General features: G+C 46.0%; 1 protein-coding gene across 1 annotated transcript in view; it reads left to right on the top strand.

The window, feature by feature from the left end:
* Positions 1-21,434, top strand: part of HMCN1 (hemicentin 1) — a 1,072,905-nt gene that overhangs the window by 350,083 nt on the left and 701,388 nt on the right. Inside the window, exons 14-15 of the mRNA XM_085601687.1 lie at positions 7,387-7,500; positions 13,362-13,520. Of these exons, the coding sequence (XP_085457813.1) occupies positions 7,387-7,500; positions 13,362-13,520 (273 nt within the window). The remainder of the gene's footprint in view (positions 1-7,386; positions 7,501-13,361; positions 13,521-21,434) is intronic.

Raw genomic sequence — 21,434 nt, 5'->3', positions numbered from 1 at the left:
AGCAACACATCTTTAATTCCACCAATCCGTTTCTTGATTCCATCCGACTGTGGAAACGCTATATTGATGATGTGCTGGTGGTCTGGAGAGGAGATCGTGCGTCTATTCTTCTCTTTCATCAATGGCTGAACACGAGAAATCAGTTCTTAAAGTTCACAGTTGAGATCAATGACAGAAGGCTAGCCTTTTTAGACCTGTCCATTTTTGTCACACCCACAGGTCTAGAAAGTGAGCTCTATCGGAAACCAATGTCTCGTAATTCCTTATTAAGGTATGACAGTCAACACCCAAAATCGATGAGGGACAATTTACCATTTGGACAGTTCCTGCGGGTCCGTAGGAACTGTTCAACTGTGAACACTTTCAAAAAACATGCTGAGGTCCTCACTGAACAATTGATCTCGAGACACTATCCTCCTAGGCTAGTGAAACGCTCTTTCAAGCGGGCCACTAACAATCATCGCGAAGCACTTTTGGAACCTGCATTTGAGAAACCTATTCTTGAACGCATGACCTTTGTTACCACATTCAGTACAATGGCGAATAAAATACAAAAAAGCATCAGGAAACACTGGCGGATTTTGTCCTCTTGTGATGGATCTTTGGCAACCCCTCTGTTCTCTTTTAAGAGGTCTAGTAACATACGAGACCGGTTGGTACACACCCGCCCCAAAACTTTGCCCCAGAGATCAGTAGGCACACTCTGGGAGCTCCCGGCAGTGGCTGGCCACTTCCCTTGTGGCAACTGCTCCGTTTGCCCACAAACGAAACAAACTACCTCTATCGATATAGGTACGAACAGACCCTGGCTGCTGAAGAGGTTCACCAACTGCAACAGTGACAATCTGATCTACCTAATTACCTGTCCCTGCCAATGCAAGTATGTGGGTATGACAACCCGGAAAGTAAGGACTCGCATGGTAGAACATAAGAGTTCCTTCAGGTGCAGGAGATCAACTCACCAGACATTTCGCTGATCAAAATCATAAAGCAGACGATTTCTCCTGGACAGTGCTCGAAAAACCATTGATACCATCACACATTGTTGACACCACTAAATATCTGTTTATGAAAGAACAGAAATGGGTGTTCAAATTACAGAGCGATGTGAGGGGGTTAAATGATGAAATTCCTTGGACCACCCTATGAAATATTTTGGTGTCCTCTCAGAGCATGCTTTAATATCTGGGTACCTGTTTTCTTCCCCACATGCTACTACATAGCACTTGCCCTTTTGCATTATTGTTATTCTTTTTTCATTACTAACACACTTTCAATATTAAACACCATGACTCCCTCATTTCTGATATATTCACTATTTATAGTGCGAGTCTTTTTTCCAGCATAGCTAATGAACTACTCAAGCTCACTCTGTGATGTCATCCTGTAGCCCTTTACACTTCCACTACCGGCATGCCCCAATATTTGACATGACGTCTTTTCAATTATAGATGAGAGGTTTTGTGGTCGCAGAGAGGTGTACACTTGTCAGTTGTAGATACACACGTTTAACACCCCAATAGCAAGCATGGACATTTTACCTGTTTAGTATTGATATTGAGCACGCACGCATTTCCAGCTTAGTAGTCTCGTCAGCAAAATGAAACAGACTACACAAGCGGCCATTATGACATCACTTTGTAGTCTGTTTTTTAGTTTTGTTAACTAAGTTGTCTCCATAGCCAGCATTATGATGTGCTTGGCACTTGACGGGCATAGGCGGTTTAAATAATACAATATTCTGTTTCGCTGTATTTGCCACGCTACTGCACTGGGTACGCATATGTTTATATCCCAGCAACCTTCAGGAACTACATAATCGGCCATTATGACGTCACCCTGTAGTCCTGTTTGGTTTTCCGGACCAATCCACACTCACTCGCACTTTGCCCTGATGAGATTTGGCGGCTTTATTAGAACGCCGTCTTTGCAGTCACGGTTACCTCCCTCCTGATTCTGGTGCCGCAACGAGGCAACGACGGAGAGGTAAGCACCGGAGTCACTGCTTAGGTCTTTTCACTTAAGAAAAATATCGGGCGTTTTTACTGAAATATCTTCGTTTCACGAAGAAATGAGACCTCTCTACATGTCTTTTCCCTGGTAAAGTTCCTCCTTGATAAAGCTTTTGACATGTAGACTGTATACTAGTTTTCAACATCATTATGCGAACCCCTGCACTAATGCCCCTGTCAAAGAGTTGCGGGTGGTTCAGTATGCATGAAATTTCATGTTTGGTGCAAATTTGGCATTCCATCTCCCATTTTCTAAACCTTTTACTTCCTGTTGGGGAGTTTCCTTTGGTTTGGCATGACACATTACGTGGTTTTATTCCTAGTTGCAGGCTACCAGTTTTTGAGGCTAGTAGTATATTACACTAGCATATACTCTTCCTTTGAATTTTGCATTGATTGCCTTTCAGATATTGGTAGTTCATTTTTTCTCTTTATATAGAGCGGGGCCTCTTAGTCTGGAATCAGGATCCGGGCGAGGTGAGGTCTGTTCCCCGATCATTACGGGTAAGCCCTCTAACATCTAATATAATGTTAGTTTTCTGTTTAGGACAAAAAAAGTGCTTCTATCTTTTATTTCTCCTGTTTTGAGACAATTTCTATTTGTTTTCTTGGCAGATGCACGCAGCATCCTTTTGAGACGGAGGATACACTTAAAGTGGTACAATGTGCCATTTTTACATGATAGTGAGATAAATGTACTTGTCTGTCTTTATCTTTATGTTTATCACTATACGTGTTTTTCACTTTACTGCAGTAGCTAGATAAATAACAACATAGGTCCTGAAGAAAGCCTCAGAGGTGATTGTATCTCATTTGGCTGAAACATGTCGACCTTTATACGGCAGTCATTTGTTTAATACTGCCTTTCTGCACTGTTGTTTTAATTAGGATGCGAGACACGTATTAAATTGTTAGTGTTTTCTCGCAATTCTATTTTAACACACCACCTCACTGTTCCTTGTTAGCACTGCACTCCTGTCATTTGTCCTATCATCCAACTATGGTTTGTTTCTCCATTCCAAATCCTTGACAACCTTGGACAACCCACGAGTGAAATCTTTTCATTCAGATGTTCTCTATGATCAAGAGAAGCATCTCATTTTGGATTGGACAACCTGATGATAAAACTGATCACATTGATATTTGATGGGTATCCAATTATACCGCTCCAAGCTTCACTCCTGATTGCATCTGGTTGTCTCTCCTTTCTGCCTCTCTTACTCTTTTCACTTCTTTTTGTTCTTTGGGACTTTTTTAGCCCGTTTCTCTCTACTTTTCCGCTTAGTAAGCAGGACTTGACTAGACCCCCAGTTCATCGATTTGTTGTTTATGCCCTTTTGGAGGACATCACCGCACACTGGGTCTACGTCACTGGCGTGTGATGTGGAACCCCATGATTTCATGTTTCAAGGTAACCAGCCAATAATTTGCATTGACCAAAAGTACCATCTCGTACCTTAGTGGCAAAATGTGCAGGTGCATTTTTTAATGTAAAGGTGACTAAAAGCTGTTAAACATTCCTATGTCAAAATAAGAGCATGTCTATATTCCATGTTCAGGCAGTCCACTCTTGAGTTCCCTGTTTAGCCACTGTCTTTGCTGAAGTAGCTTGTTTTACTGCATCGTGTAAATTTGAAATATTATAAAATTCGTTCAGTTCAACAAAGTGAATCTGAATGGCCTTTCCTCACAAGACCTAACAAAGCAATATATTTTTTAAACAAAGTACCCTGCATGCCTGGCTCCCAGGCAATAGAGCCATTGGTCTGTAAGTGCTGCCTGTTGTCCCCTCCTTGAATTCTGCATCAAACATTTCTGATCACTTCATCAGTCCTTCTTCAATAAAAATATATTCGTGTGCTCAATATCTCCATACTTACCAAATAGTTGCTTACTTTATCCCCGGCCTTGAGCTGCTTCTTTACGCTTCTTTATGCTTTCTATTTACGTCCTTGCAAATATCTTCTCTCCTCCTCCTTTTTACCACCAGTCCTAATATCACTTTTACTATCGGTGCCTATTTATGAAATATCTCTATTAAGCACCTCCTGTCCCACAACTTTAAATTTGCTTAATTCCTTCTAAATATATTTCTTCACTATCTGTCTCTGTAACAGTCTAAATATTTGATCAACTTCTCTATCTCCACCGCTATAAAGGTATTTTCTAATTCTTCTAACCACACCATAGTAACATTTTATTTCACATATTCACTTTACACTTTTTCCCTTCATCAAATATGTCTTACGTCTCCAAATATACTTCCAGCCCTCTTCTATTTTCACCTACCCTAGTATCCTCTTTCTCTTTTAATATTCCAATCAGCCCTTATTTCTTCTCCAAATCCCATGCCATGATTACTTCTCAAGATATACTCCTTCACAATTTTCCATGTCCTGAACATTCCAAAATGCAGTTAGTTCCTCTATTTCCACCTGTCCAAATAGATTGTTAACTTCCTCTTCGCCTACCTCTTATAACCTTCTTTAAAAATATTTTCCTTCCTCTTTTTTTTATTTCCACCTCTTAAAATATTGGTTTTATCACCTGTAGGAAGGTGCCCCTTTTTTTCATGGTCACCCCCCACTTTTTGACACTGGTGGTGTTGTTTTTTTGCCAGGTGTGCACTGGGTCCCTGCTAACCAGACCCCAGTGCCAGTGCTCTTTCCCTAAAACAAGGAAAAAAGGTTTAATTGTCCCACAATTAGTTCACACTTTGGCACCCCTGTAATTCCCAAGTAAGTGGTACCCCTTATACCTAGGGCATTAGTACCAAAGAGAGTCCTTATGGGCTGCAGCTTGTTTAATGCCACCCTATGGGACCCCCATACAAATTGCATGCAGCCTGCCAGTGCAGACATCATGTGATGGTGCGAACCATGCCAAAGTGATGCGTGCCAAATTCACTGTGTGCCATGCTAATGTGATATATATAAGTCACCCCTACAGCAGGCCATGTAGCCCTAAGGCAGGGTGCATTATATTACATATGAGAACATATCTGCACGAGCAGATATGCCCCAGTGCTGTCTAGTTCGATTACTAGATAGTACTAGAGAACAGGAAGCCATCTTAACTATATGTACTGGGCGCTGGTCATGACGATGGCTTCAGTGAAACCTATGATGTTTGGTATCAACCACCTTGTCTTAATAAATCCATACTGATTCCAGTATTAGATGTATTATGACATGCTCCCAGAGGGCACCCTAGAGTTGCCCTCTGAAACCTACTAGTCCTTTAGTGTGCTGGCTGACTGGTATTGTCCAGCCTGCCACCACAGACAAGTTTCTGACCCACTGCAGGTGACAGCCCACACTCACTGAGGCAGAACCAATGCCTGCTCTGAAGGAAGGTGCTCACACCTCCTATAGCAGGATGGCTTGTGATTTAGCATATTAAGGCCAGGGACTTCAAAGTCCCTGCCGCCTTTGATATGCGAACCTGGTTTCCTCCAGACCTGGGAGATGCCATCTCCTGCCCTGAGGCCCATTTGGCATCAGGACAGGCAGAAAATTAGCTATGCAGTAGGCATGTTACACCACCAGGCTAGTCACAGCCCTAAGGTGGGCTATCTAATGTGCTTCACGAAAGGAGGATTCCCCCATTTTGCTTTTGGTGGAATTAGAAACTCTGAGACAGGGCAAAGCCCACCCCCCACAGAAAGTGGTCACATAGGGGGTGCAGTGAACCCAAGGGTAAGTAACCCATTGGCTACTGCTTTTACTCACCTTAACTCACCTAAATTAGGTATTTAGGTGGCCCCCTGACACCAGGAACTCAGATTCACCTGACAAAAAAAGAAGAAGGACAAAAAAGAGTTCCAGACCGCAAGAACTGAAGACTAGCTGTGGACTTGGCACTAAACCCTGCCTGCCTGCTTCTGTCACGACAGTTACAAAGACTCAACTCGTCCTGAAGCTATGCTTTCTCCAAAAGCCTTGAAGGACTATCAGCACTCCACCCACCTGTCAGCATCTCCCTTGAAGTGGAGGAGCCACTTCCATGCAGCCTGCAGGCACCAACCACACCATCCAGTTCACTGATCTGCTGACCACTGAGTCAAGCAATGCTGCAGCCCCTCAGGAGGAGGTCATCATGCACCAGGAGGTCAGATCCATCTCCCTACCATGTTTGGAGATGTGAGGACCCCCACGTGCAACCCTGTACCAATACCCAGGATAACAGACACCTTGCAGGAACCAAGGCTTGTTTGGTGTCCAGTCTGGACACTAACACAGCCAAGACTGACTTACCGCAGAGGGACATCAGCTAAACTAGGGCCAGCAATGACAGTGGCCCTGATTTCCTCTTTTGTCCCCATCTACAGATCGACCCCAAAGGTTAGAGCCTCCAGCCCAAGTGACCCGCCGGACAAAACACCTCTGCACCCGAGCACCCCAGCCTGATTTCAAGCCTATCGTTGGTGTACCCTTGCTCTAGAGACCCTCAAGACCTGAGCCCCACTTTTGGGTTCCAGCAAAATTGTCCCCAAGTCCCCACTTGCACCATTTTCTTGCTTATTTGTTTCTCCTTAGACTTCAGGGGTAGCGTTCGAGGCTACCTTTGCAACCAGCACCTCTGCAGTCAGACACACCAGGGAAGGTAATTCAAAACTGCTAGTGGTTCTAAGGACTTTGGCTCCTACTTACTTTAAGTCCTGAAGAACTACACTGTAAGTCGTTTGCAAGTGACCCTATGCAGTGTATGCTTCTCCCATAGGATAACATTACCGCATTCAAGGTTCATGCCTCAAATCTGATGGCTGTATTTACAAAGTGCCTGATAATCGCTAACTCAAAAAATATTTACCTAATCTCATAGATCTTGGTGTCTAAATAAACATAAAAATATATGTTATTTTGATAAATTAGTGTCGATCTTACTTATTGAGTGTGTGTCTTATTTATTGACTCTGTGTGTGCAGCAAATGGCTAAGGTTCCCCTCTGATAAGCCTAAGGCTGCTTGACCACACTACCCCAAATAGAGCACCTTGGGATTGAGCAAGCCCCTGTATAGTAATAAGGGATACCTGGACTCTCTGGACTGTGCACCTCATGTCTGTACTATAGCCAGCCTCCTATATCACCTCTATTTCCATGCTTCAAATATATTGTTTTCACCACTCCTCTAACTCCACCACTCTAAAATATCCCTTTGAATCCTCCTTGATCCACGCTGCCTCCCATGACCTAACTTCCTTCTCTCTCTTTTTCGACCTTTCTAAAATCCCTAACCTCCACTAGCCACAATGTTGAGTGCCCTAAGACAGCCACTTTATGTGCTATCTACAGAAATGGTTGGGTTCCCACACATGACGTTCCCTCCCAAAGGAATTAAAGCTATATTGTTTGTATCCTCTTCTCCTTTCAGAAATCCCAACAGTGACAGTGGTAAAAAATGAAATTCTGGTTGCCCTCGGTGATACAACAGTGATGGAGTGCAAAGTGACGGGCATCCCACTGCCCCAAGTTAAGTGGTTCAAAGGTAAGACAGCTTGGAAAACTGTAATGTACAAGCTTGTACTTTAGTTTTGATGGCATAATTTATGTTGGTTGTTGCCTATGCGCTATGAAAATCAAAGGCATGAGTCACTGCTCTCCTTGGGAACTTATGCAAGGCAGAGTTTTAAGCATGCTGTCTGTGCCAAGAGACCTCTCCTGGTAGTGTGCATAATACAGGAAAGATCATAGAAAGGGAAAATATTTCCACAGCTATCACTCCACTCTGATTGCATCAGTTCAATAGTGGTCGCTTGACCATGAAAGCACACTTTACTCTTCCTTTGAAGATTGCAGTGTGTTTTGTTTTTTGGAGGAACTTTTTTGTAGTTGTCAAGAGAAGGAAATACTTATTTTAGCAAACTAATCCTAGGTCATATTGAGTGCTTCGTCCAGACTGTTCTAGCATCAGATCTTTGAGTCATGCAGTCTGCTTGGCCATCAGGAGTTGAGTCACAAGTCACAACTGAAGTGGCTGGTATGTTTCTGATATTTTCCTCTAGCACTTCCTGGTTTTTGTCAAAAAGAACATTTAAAATTGATTGATATTATGTGTTGCTGTAGATAGACAGGGCGGACTCAGTGAATCCTAATGAATTAAGACCTCCTTCTAAGAAATGCTGCTGGCCTGGCCACTGCCACTTGCCGAAGGAAACATTTTATCTTAACTATTGTTCAAGGAAAGTCTCAGTCGTAAGTACTTTTAAGGTCTGGTTTAAAGTATGCAGCAAAGAGGCATTTATGTATGCCAAAGCCTGATGGAGAGAATTTCTAATATGAGCTATGGTGAGTGAAGTAGAATTTTGTTTTTTGTTTTTGGTTGAGCTGCCAGCATCATGCTTCACAAATGGAGAGCCTCTTTTATGAGGTTTTGCTATAGGGCATCGCTGCAGGCCTTCCTGCTGCTCTGCCCTATGGCAAACGAAAAGGGCAGAAATGTACCGCATCTCTCACATACAGAGCATTCCTGATCTTTTCCCCGGCACTGGAGCATAATGGGCTGCAGTGCGCTAACGCAGGCACCTGTGCACCATGGTGCAAGGATGCCTGCATTGCGGGGATGATTAAGTTTGTGCAGGAAGGGAACCCTTCCTGCAGAAAAACAATCACAAGAGGCTTTTTCCTCTTTCTATGTGTGCTGCAGAATACAGCACACATAGAAAAGGGAAAAACTAGGAGAAATAAAGATATTTCTTCTCATTGTGTAACTTTTTGGCGCTGCCTCAGATTTACGATTTCTCTTAAATCTTGGGTAGTGTCAAAAAGCCATGGCTGTTGCTGGGAATGCTCCCAGCAACACCCATTGCACGCCCCTTTAACGCAGAAAAAGTGTGCTTAAGGGAACGATATTTAGGAGGCAGTATTAAGCCCAAAAAAGTGGCTTAGTGTTTCCTCGTAAATATGGAGCAGGCTCCTGCACCACAGAACATCACAAAAAGTGACGCTCCGGCTGCGCAAGGGTCCTCAAAAATGAGGCCCTGAGTTTTGCTTCTTCATGGTACTTTAGGTGAGATTGGCTGTTGTTGCCATTGCAGTGTCTGTAGAAATAGGTCATTCCTTCATAGAAATCATTTAAAACATGCAATGCAGTGTGAGATTTACACATCTCCCTGGTTACTTCATACCAGGACTGAAAAGTAAACATTAACTAAGAAAAGATTGGAAGAGCAAGGTAAGTGAATGTAAATTAATTTGCTACCCAAGACACACCTGTCACGTTTTCACATTGCATAAGAGGAAATGTGTGTTTATTTTAATTTCACGCTGTAAGGAAACAAGTTATTTGCAAATTCACCCCTCTTTTTGCCTTACTATTTGACAATTAAGTACTGATGTTATGGCTCTGAGAGTGCAATAGGGCCTGCTATCCAGACCTCAGTGCCTTGCCCCTTAAAAGTGTATAGTTTATTGGCTTATACCCAATTGGCATTACCTAACTTACTTGTAAGTCCCTAGTATACGGTAGCAGAGGTACCTAGAGCATGTAAGTTAAAGTGTCTCTCATAGACTATGGCTCTAGTTGTGCCACCACCAGTGTGTGAAAGCAAAAACATGACTCCGAGTGTGGGCTACCAATCTCCACACATGAGAGAGGGGTTCAGCCATCATTGAAGCAGTACACATTATTCATTCTGAGGTAGCTAGATGCCACAAATTGCAGGAAGTTGTCATTAGGTGTGAGGGGACCTGGTAGCCCAGTGGCTAGTAACTGCCACATCCCTGAGGTTACTTTCTGGGTATAAATATGGCACAACTGGCACCCAGACCTCAGATTACATCTGGACTGGAGAGAGGATCGATGAAGGAAATCCCTGCTGTTCCCTGGACCTGGCAAGAGAGGCGGCACTAATTACTGGACTGCACCTGCTTGGCGTAGCACTGAGAGGACTGTGTCTGTGGTGCCTGACTCAAGGAAAAGTCTTTCCGAAGCCCCAGACAGAAGAGGTGAACTCCAAGAGTCAGTTGGCTGATGTCCTGTTACAGCTCTAGGGACACAAAAGCTGAAGAAGCCTGCCTTAGTTAGTAAGTACCCTCAATTGCTTGATCGTCCCTTACCACCTTCATGCAGCTGAGGAGACCAACACCCGACACTCAAAAGTTGCTCCTGAGTCTCCAGATCCGGGAGAGTTTCAGCAGTGCAGTTTGATCAACCAAGAAGGACACTAGCCTTCACTAAAGGGAACTGCCGTTTTTGTTGTGACTGGAGATCAGTAGCCCTTTGGCAACTGGACTTTTGCTAAACGCACCAGAACTTTGAGGATTCATCGACCTTTGTGGCTAAAGTCACCCCACCAGGTCTGTGAACCGAGGAGTTAGCTAAGGAAGTCCCCCATTGACCTCACACCATCTGCAGCATCTTACAGCATCTTCAGCATCCTGTATCCCTTGCATCAGGAACACTCCATTGATGTCCATTGTGGTTCACCTATGGAGCCTGGAACTGGACTTGAGACTTCTTTGGTGACGAGGTAACTGTCCTAAAAATCCTTACTGGCCCCTTGACCTTGCTTCCTGTAGGAGTTAGTACCCAAACACAACTTTTGCTTTTCTTAATGTGTCGCCCTGTCCCTGTTTCTACAGAGCTCTAGGGCCTCATTTCTGGCATTTTGGCATTGGGCAGCGCAGCAAGGCGCCTTGCTGTGCTGCCCTACGTTAAAGTGAAAGGGCAGGAATAAACTGTATTTAGGCAATACAGTGCATTCCTGTCCTTTCAACCATGGTGCAAGGGTGCCTTCATTGCAGGTAGGATTGTTTTTGTGCAGTAAGGGGCACCTCACTGCACAAAAACAATCCTATAAGGCATTTTCCTCTTTCTATGTGTGCTCCAGCATGCAGTACACATGGAAAGAGTAAAAAACGAGGAGAAGTAAACATATTTCTCCTCGTTATGCCTCACCTGATGCTTCCCCAGGTTTACATCACTTTGTAAATCTGAGGCAGCACCAAATTCCATGGGTTTTGCATGGGAAAACCCACTGCAACGCCCATGGAATGCCTCCCGAGTGCAGAGTAAAGCGACACAGCGATTTGTGCTACGTCCCTTCCTCATGATTTATGAGGATATTAAAAGCCACACAGGGTGGCTTTGTGCGGCTTCATAAATCTTTATGAGAGCCCTGCGTCATGCATGTACCACTTTACAGGCTCTCGTAAATAAGCCCCCTAGTTTCCACTTAAACCACACTCAACATATCTTGCCTGTTCTCTGCTCTGTCTTCTAGTTTACCAGTGTGGGAAGAGGTTATACAGCCAATATATTGCATGCTTTAAATCACATGACAATATCACATCTCTTCATTAATCCAACCACTTCATTGTAAAGCAAGTATAGGTGGAGACAAGAATGGTAATTATATAATTTCTTCGCAATCTAAGTGCAAGCCGAATTCAGAATAGTAAATATTTATTTGCCTTCTGATGTAGTGGTTGCCTTTGTAGTGGATTTGATATTATTATAGGTCTATCTGCCTCAATATAGTGACAAATAGCCTCTAAAGGCTTGATTCACAAAGGGAAGCACACATTTTTGTAAGTTTATGATGGTTTACTATTCACAAAAGTATTCTACTAATAGTATATTTATGACTGTGGAGTCTCCACACATAAACAGTTAGGACAGTCCTATCTTTTTATGTGTGGAAACTCTGCAGTCATAAACATATTACTAATAAAATACCTTTGTGATTAGCAAACAATCATAAACGTATACAAAAGTGTAAGTTTCACTTTGTGAATCAGGCCACATTCGTTTCTGCTGAGTGTACAGCGTTTGAAGGTCTAGATTGAGGAAGCTGAGAGGACAAGTAGCTATCATTGTGGCAATCAAGGCAAACCTCTAGTTTTCTAGTGAGTCCATAATGGGTTCACCCTGCTCTAAGTGCAAACTTTCTTTCTAACTAGGGAGAGAAGTAGAGGAAATTTAACCCATTTGACCAGATTTGCACTTGCTCAAATGGGGAGGAGAGGATTAGAGCTCTAGTTGGAGGTATATAAAAATACTGTGGTTGAAATGTCAACCTGCAAACATATTGAATCTACAATATTGAGTACCATTATGGGCTTGACTACAAGTTAGGCAGAGCATTTTGCCCCAGGGAATATCACTCTGTCTGATCACACATGCCCGAGTGCTTCTGCATCCACTTTTGCCTGGTGCAGAAAACCAGAACCCATTTTTCTGGCTGAAAATTCAAAGCCACAAATAGGGAATGCAGTGTGGTATTCTGTACAGTAATTCTGTGTATGCACAGTTATTCCCCATTCTGAGGGGTCTAACCCGTAATATCCAGATTTCCATGCGGAGGTACCAGTTGGTAACAATAATTACATGGGGTTCGCCTAACTCATAATCAGGGCCTATAGCGCCTATAGCGTATGGGTAAGTATGTATAGGGAAGTACAGAAATTATATTCTTGGCTCCACTTGTATGCTAACCATGACCATATAGTGGTTGTCAACATTGTTTAGTTGATACTGTTGCACATTGATATTTTGACCAAGATATTGTAAGCCACACCCCCTCACACATTTTGGTGCCCTGTATCAACAGGTCACATATTACACTCTAGATCAGCGGTTCTTAACCTGTGGTCGGAGGACCACTGGGAGTTGACAAAACCTACTCAGGGGGTCCGCAACTGCTTAGAAAATGTAATTATACATTAATAAAGTTTATATAAATAAATAAGCAAAAGGCAAAACTGAAAATTTGAAAACGTTCTGTAAATGTGAAGGAATTTGAAATTGGAGGCTAAAAATGAAGTCAGTATCCTCACATTGATTTGTGGGAGCAGTGTAAGTCCATCAAACAGAATATAGTATTAACGATAAGTTACCTCAATTGAATTTAGGAAAGCTCTAATGTTCCTAGTAAAACTGAAATGTTGATTTTTTAAAAATATTTGTCTGTGAATTAAATTAAATGATTCATCATTTGTGTATTTGTTTGGTGAATTTTTGTTTCTGTATTTGTTTTGTATTGTTTTGCGATTCATTTCATCATAAATGCTTAGGGCAGGGTCCTCAGCTTCCAATAATGACTCAATGGGGGTCCCCGGTTTCCAGTAATGATTCAGTGGGGTCCCCAGGTTCCAGTCATGATTAAGTGGGTGTCTACAGAAGTCAAAAGGTTAAGAACCACTGCTCTAGACTAAAGTCCTGATAATGGAGTACAAGAAATTAAATTTGTTCCAGAGCTATAATAGCTGCTATAATTAAGCCATGTGTACCCCACACCACATTTGACTGTTGCTGGATAGAGGACAACATCTAAATATGTCAATGTATATATTTTTCCCATGTAGAGAATTGTGACTAAATAGCATCTCACCTCTTTCTAAATCTAGGTGACTTGGAGTTAAGGGAGTCCTCCTTTGTTATTATCGACTCGTTCCAGGGCATCTTGAACATCCAAGAAACTCAGGACCTGGATGCTGGTGATTACACCTGTCTTGCAGCTAATGAAGCAGGACGAGCAACTGGGAAACTCACCCTAGATGTCGGCTGTAAGTATTGCTTTAACTTTCTAAATGTGTGTAATAAAAAAAGAGAATATAAGACTGGATGTATTCCACTGTTGGATTAAATGATTTTGCATTGACGGACTTGGTCATGAGTAGACCACAATAAGCTCCAATTTCATTGGGCAAGAATCAACTGATTTTGACCAGCTCTGGTAATGAAAAAAGGCAGGATTATAATTAAGTGGGAAAATACGACGGGTGTGTTTGGAGTACAGCGCACTTAATGCCAAGGATTACTTATTTGGGTCAGGATTTGCCGAGCATTTGCACTCATTTTTGGGAACTAGGACACTTTTCTGGTGAGGCAATACTTTATCATACAATATTCTTACCGTTTCTCAACTGAGGCTAGATAGAGTCACAGGGCTTGAAGAAGTGGTGATGTGTCACAGTGTCACTGTAGCTGAGTTACAAGGGAGAGAGAGAATGGCATGGCTTGGGGCACTGGCCCGGTCATACTGGCTGATCCATTCTACTGGGTGGATAAAGTTGGGGAAGACCATGCAAGCGTGCGCACTTTGTCTGTGCCTGGTTTTGTTGGATCTGCCTTCAATGCCCCTACACCCACTCCTTTGCCACTTCTGGCACCCCTTTAAAGTAGTGAGGGGGTTGGGGCACATGGGAGGGTTTTATGCAGGCATCTCAGTCTTAACCATGTCAAGGTATCCCTGCTAGTTTGCACTGATAGACCAACAAGCTGTTTATGCAGTAACAAGGAGAGGACTATACGCCTTGAGAGCTCAGTTTGTAGACCTTGCAGTGCTGCTGCCTGAAAACCAGGCCTTATTACTAGTGCCCTGGAGGGAAGCTGCAATGTATTACACCTGATAAAATATTTCTCACTGTGGTTTTAGGGAACAACATGACGATTTTGGTGCTTACCATGCCAAAATCCACATGTCATTGTAAATGCCATACACTTTTCCTGTGTTCAATTGTGGGGGATTGACATGCTGAAATTTAATGAAGGGTGCAGAATGAATGTATCAAACTTGGTGATTGCCTACTGCAGTAATTCTGCAACGATGCACAATTCAAAAACCTGCAAAAAGGGTTTGCCATTCATACCCAGGGCCATGGCGTCCATGCGTGTACCATGAGCTGTGAAGCATGAGGGCAGTTAGTCTGCACAAAGGTTTTCTCCATTATGCTACACACTTAGAGGCATATTTATGAGGCCCTTGTGTCATGAGCGACCCTTGACCTCCTGGTAGGTCGCTCCCCCCCCGCTGCAGCTCCGCCTGCACCCCCGCTGTTGCTGTTCGCTGCTGCCGCCACCGGTGAATTCGAGGCCCTCCTCCACCCGCAGGCTTCCACCAGTGGTGGCCTTTAGGTTCGTTTTCATTGTTTTCATTTGCTGCCTGTTGCCTTGTTCCTGCATCTGTCTGTGCCCCCTGCCCCCCGCTCTGCTCTGTGCCCCTTGTATTTTGTATTTTGCTCGCCGCTCTGCTCTGTGCCCCTTGTATTTTGCATTTTGTATTTAGCTCGCCGCTCTGCTCTGTGCCCCTTGTATTTTGTACCCCTCGCCAACGTCTGTGCCTCCGTTCTCGTTCCCCTGTGCTGACTCGTGCCCTGTGGCCCTTTTATTTTGTACCCCTTTCGCTCCTCTGTGCCCCGCGCCGGTCTCCCGTCCTCCGTCCCCGCAGCTGCCTCCCCTGCGGCCCCACCCCTCCGCGCCCATTCGTCTCACCCGTCCCTTGCCTCCCGCCTCCCAGCTGCTCCTCCCTCCCCACCTCCCCATATATGGCAGCCTCTGCGCGGTCGCGCCGCTGGCTCGCTAGCGCCAGAACCCCTGGCCCCCGCACCGGCCAGGAAGATAACCTCTGCTACGACGCCAAGACCCTCATCGCTCTCAACCCAGGAAGAACTCACACCTGCTGCAAGGCTGCCCGAGGCACACCCACGGCCCCTTCACCTGCCGGTACTGCAGCTTCTCCTGCCACGAAACCGCCAAGACACCCACCACAACAGAAGCCAACCAGCTTAGATGCATCCTGATCAACACCCGCTCCGCACACAAACACGCCGTCGAACTCTGGGACCTACTCAACACCACATCACCGGACGTCGCCTTCCTGACCGAGACCTGGACGAACAAAGCCTCCTCGCCAGACATCGCCATAGCCATCCCAGACGGGTACAAGATCACCCGCAGAGACCACTCCAACAGGGCCGGAGGAGAAATCGCCATCGTCCACAAAAACACCATCAAAATCTCAACAAACACCAACGACACCCTCAGCACCACCGAACACATGCACTTCCAGATCCACACGGACCCAAAGACCACCCTAAGAGGCACCCTCGTCTACAGATCTCCAGGACCCCGGCCTCAATTCTGCGACTCCATCGCCAACCTCATCAGCATACACGCGCTTACCTCCACCGACTACATCCTCCTCGGAGACCTGACCTTTCACCTGGAGAACCACAATGACAGCAACTCCTCCACCCTGATCGACAATCTCGCCAACCTCGGACTGAAACAGCTTGTCACGACGCCGACCCACAGCGCCGGCCACACGCTAGATGTCATCTTCTCCTCAAGCCCCCACGTCACCTTCAGCCACGCCTCCAAACTCACCTGGACAGACCACCACTGCATCCACTTCTCTTTCTGAAAACCACCCACGCACCACCACACCCTACAGACCCCCCGCCGCCGCTGGGGCAAAATCACTGACTACAGACAAACCTCGCACTCAACCCCCCGATGACCCCAACCAACCCGGATGAAGGTGCACTCGCCCTCGAGCGCTGGATGAACGACTGCGCCAACACCGTCGCTCCGCTGAAAACCCCCACCAACAGAGACACCAGCAGAAGAGTCAGCTGGTTCACCCCGGAACTCCTCAACTCCAAACGTACCTGCCGGAAACTGGAAAACATATGGAGTAGCGACAAGACGCCAGACAAAGGCGCCATCCGCAGCCACCACCACCTCATCAGGACCACCAAAAGAACCTCCTTCACAGAACGCCTTGACAACAATGCACACAACAGCAAGGAGCTCTTCACCATCGTGAAGGAACTCTCCAACCCCAGCTCCAACGCCAACGGCATCCCACCATCGCAAGCCCTGTGCGACTCCCTCGCCACCTTCTTCCACCGGAAAATCACCGACATCCATGACAGCTTCAGACCCCGGACGACCCTTGCCGACCACACCGAACCCACCGCACCCCACCGTCCACGACTCCTTGACAACCTGGGTAGACGTGAGCATCGAGGACACAATCAAGACCATGGGAACAATCCACTCCGGTTCCCCATCCGATCCCCTCCCGCATCACATCTTCAACAAAGCCAGCAAGTCCATCGCACCCCACCTGCACAAAATCATCAACCTCTCCTTCGAGACCGCCACCTTCCCTGAGAACTGGAAGCATGCAGAAATCAACGCCCTACTGAAGAAACCCAAGGCGGACCCGATCGACCTCAAGAACTTCCGTACCATCTCCTTGCTTCCGTTCCCAGCAAAGGTCATCGAGAAGATAGTAAACACCCATCTCACCCGGCACCTCGAAGACAACAACATCCTAGACCTGTCCCAATCAGGATTCCGCAGCAACCACAACACCGAGACCGCCCTCACTGCCGCCACAGACGACATCAGGATCCTGCTAGACAACGGCAAAACAGTGGCCCTCATCCTTCTGGACCTCTCCGCCGCCTTCGACACCGTCTGCCACCGCACACTACGCACGTGCCTCCACGACACAGGGATCCGAAACAAGGCCCTGGACTGGACTGGACCACCTCCTTCCTCTCCGGCAGAACTCAGAAAGTCCGCCTCCCCCCGTTCCGATCCGAGGCCTCCAAAATCATCTGTGGCTTCCCTCAAGGATCCTCCCTCAGCCCAACAGTGTTTAACGTCTACATGGCACCACTAGCACGCATCGCCCGACAGCACGACCTCAACATAATCTCCTACGCCGACGACACTCAGCTGATCCTCTCCCTCACGAAGGACCCCCTCACCGCCAAATCCAACCTCCACCAGGGAATGAAGGCTGTCTCCAACTGGATGGAGGACAGCCGCCTCAAACTGAACACATACAAGATGGAAATCCTCATCCTCGGATCCAACCCCTCCGCATGGGACGACTCTTGGTGGCCCACATCACTGGGGTCCCCCCCGGCCCCCACCGACCACGCACGCAACCTGGGAGTCATCCTCGACTCGAAACTCTCCATGACCAAACAAGTCAACGCAGTCTCCTCCACCTGTTTCAACACCCTCTGCATGCTCTGCAAGATCTACAGATGGATCCCGACTAACACAAGGAAAACAGTCACCCAGGCCCTAGTCAGCAGCAGACTTGACTACGGAAACGCCCTCTACGCCGGAACCCCATCCAAGCTCATCAGCAGACTACAGAGAATCCAGAATGCATCCGCACGCCTGATCCTCAACGTCCCGCGCCGCAACCACATCACCCCCCACCTGAGGAACCTGAACTGGCTCCCCATTGACAAAAGAATCTCCTTCAAGCTCCTGATCCACGCACACAAGGCACTCCACAAAACCGGACCAGCCTATCTCAACAGTCGACTCTCCTTCTACGTACCCAACAGGAAACTCCGCTCCGCTGACCACGCCCTGGCCACGGTCCCACGCATCCGGTGAACCACTTCCGGAGGCAGATCCTTCTCCCATCGCGCTGCCAAGACCTGGAACACCCTCCCCCTCGACCTGCGACAAACCAAAGACCTGCTGACTTTCAGGAGACAACTCAATACCTGGCTCTTCGACCAGTAACAGCACTACCCCTCTCCCCCCCCAGCACCTTGAGACCCTACCGGGTGTGTAGTGCGCTTTACAAATTATGTGATTGCTTGATTGATTGATTGATGCTTGCACCATGCAAATTGGTACATGCACCTTGCGTGGTTTTGAATGGCTTCATAAATAAAGCTGCCTTGTGACCGATGCTGAACATGATCATTACAGCCATTCCTGTTTCTTTATATTCTAAAAGTACAAAGGTATGCTGTTCCTAAAGAGGCAGTTAAAGATTGTGAAAAAGTACAAGTCAGGAGGAGGTTCCTCCTTCAGGAAAGAGACCCTCACACATCCGGCAAACTAGCTGTCATATATCGTCAGCAGGTGGCCCAGATGTCAAGTATCATCATCAGGTCTGCTCCGAATCGGGGCGGCGCTGCAATCCCCGATCGGCGACCTTAGAGGCGCCTTTTAGTGGAGATCTTTTTTCCATTCATTGCCGGTGGGTGAGTGCAAGTGGGGGCCCTATTGTGATGTGCGTGTGAGACTAAGTGTGTTAAAACTAAGTAGTGGAGATCCTAAATACCAAATTTTAATGAAAGAGGTCCCACTCTTAATTAAAAACAATAGCATGCGTAATCATACAGTGAGGGTGTCTGAGTTACGCTCTAGTGAAAGTGGTCAACATGTTTCTTGCGTTGGTCAAGTTGGCCGCAATTCTTCAGGACCAGAAAGTTCACACACTTATTGGTAGTGGTAGCAACTAATACTTACCACTGATACAGCACCCTAATAAGTGGTTACTTAAAGATATAAAATTGATACGCCCTGGTATCCCGGGTCTCTGGTGTCAGCGAGCAGGCGCTGGGAAAACACTGAATAGTGCAGTGTTGGCAGTCCGCGACTACGAATGCCTTGGTTCCTAACCTCCGTCCGCGCCAGCTCGGTGGACAATATAATATTCTAACACACTTTGCAGTTTGAGAATTGTTGAGCTGTTTAAAAGTGTGTTTAAGCGAGCGTTAGATGAAGGTGTGGACCTGACCCCTATTGGGGATCACTTTCTCGGCTGAGCCTGAGAAAAGGTGATCATGCAAATACACTAAGCATTGGTCACAGTAAGAGAAGGGGTTAAGTACATATTCACGCAGCAGGTGTGTGACACTGACAGCCTCGCCTGGAGGCATGTGGCAAGTGGGGCTGGAGAGTAGGTGTGGAAACTGATCGCATCACTATGAGCTTCTCCAGGTAGCGGTACAGAAGTTGCTGGCTGTGTAGGGTCGGACTGGCCTATAGGACTATCAGGCAGAGCCCGATTAGTGTATTGGCCAGATTTCTAGAAGTTTTTGGCTTGACGTATGGCCAGGTGGGCTTTTTTTCTGTTGATTTCCCTTATATTAAAACAAACATTGCCTACAGCAAGCACAAATCCATGCAGTCTCCAATACATTGTAAAAAACATATACAGTTTGTTTCAAGTTCAAAATAGGCCTGATTTGCAAATGTGGGCCACTTTTTAGCTGTCTGATTCGCTAATGGGGACCACTTTTATTTTGTTGCCTGGGCCTATTTTGTCCCCAGTCCGACACTAGCTGTGGAAAATTTACAGCCTCATGAGGTTGTCCTAGTGGTAATGGCATATCTGATCTTCCCTTAAAGATATGAACAGTGCAGCAGTGCTTCTGGGAGATGGACTCAGCCATCTTTAGCAGGTGGTGGTGCTGCTGAGGCATTGGGGTGCCGGCTATGGGACGCTGACACTGCCTGCAGAAAATGCTAGAGGCCTTCAGGTATTCCGGTCATACAGCACTGAAACTCTAAGTAGTAGGAAGTGTAGTGAGTGTAAGCTCTGTCGATTTGAAGATTTTGTCAGTAGCTTCCACTGGGAATTGTGGTGGTCTGCTGGTTACAGAGAGCTCATGGTCTCAGCACGGACTGCTGCAGGCTCTGCAGCCGGGGGCTTTGACCCTCAGCTGGAGCTGCGGTAATGAGTAGTGCTGGAGCAGAATTGATGATGGCTCTATGATGCTGGTAGAACCCGCAGCAGGTAATACCATGCTGGCCATGAAAAACTCAAAGGCTCAGAGTACGGTGAAGAACTGATGTTGTTTGAGGGCTCGTATTGCCAGCACTGGGGGGTGTGATGTTGGATATTTGCAGCTCCCTATCACGCAAGGAGACGGCACGGAATATTGGATTGCTGACGGGCAAATGACAACCCTGTGTGGTTCTTTGGAGCCAATGGTAGCGCTGAAGGGTATGTGGACCGCTGAGTGTTGGCATGAGTGTAACGTAAGGGCCACTCATTCCCGGGAGTGCAGGGGCTCCCAGGCTACTGGTCCTGGGAAGGAGGATCTCAGTCCCCTGTCATCTTTACACTGAAAGTCTATATAGATGTAACGGAGGGCCTCAAGTTTCATTGTGGGTGTGGGTAGTTCACATCGTATGTGGAGTGCCGGAGGTGGGAAGCTTGCATTACCAGTAGTACTGCAATGACTTCTAGACAGGACCACATGCAGTTGTGGGTGAAGCTTGACCCGCAGCACCTATAGTGGAAGTGAGTGGCCCCAGGAGCTGGCAGAAACCTCCTATAAAAATGTTTTGGCCCGGGTACTTATTTCTCTGCCAAACCACTCCTTGTCTTTTCATTCATAATAGAAAGGTTGTGCTAACTCATTTCATGTATATGGTAATTTCTTGATTTGTTTTGCTTTATTTTTGTAGAGGGCACGTTTGCCAACCTTAGGCGTCATAGTGCTATGGAAGAAGAGAGCAATACATAACAGCCAAATGCAAACAAGTGAAAGAGAAAGATTTAGAAGATTAGATATGTTTTTTAAGTTTTTTTGAATGCAAGGTGTGAGTGAAAGATCTTCAGATACAAAGGAAGTTTGCTTCAGAGCTGAGGGCCATGAAATCAAAGTGAATTGCTACCCGGCTAGGATTGTTTTAAGTATGAAACAGAGAAGAGAAGCTGGAGATTTCTAGCTGGGATGTATTAAACTAATCATTGAAAAAGATGAGAATTCTGGACAATAGAAAACCATATGCCAATGATTCTCTGCTTTACCAGAAGCCAGTTAATTCGGACTTGCAAGAAATGGTTGAGTTTTGCAGGTTACTTGCTTTTCCTACTATGGAGTTCTGTATCCTCTCAGCTTATTTATGCA

The sequence above is a fragment of the Triturus cristatus genome, chromosome 4_2, assembly GCF_964204655.1.
Source record: "Triturus cristatus chromosome 4_2, aTriCri1.1, whole genome shotgun sequence".
Classification (NCBI taxonomy): domain Eukaryota; kingdom Metazoa; phylum Chordata; class Amphibia; order Caudata; family Salamandridae; genus Triturus; species Triturus cristatus.
This window is presented reverse-complemented; position numbering and strand designations above follow the sequence as displayed.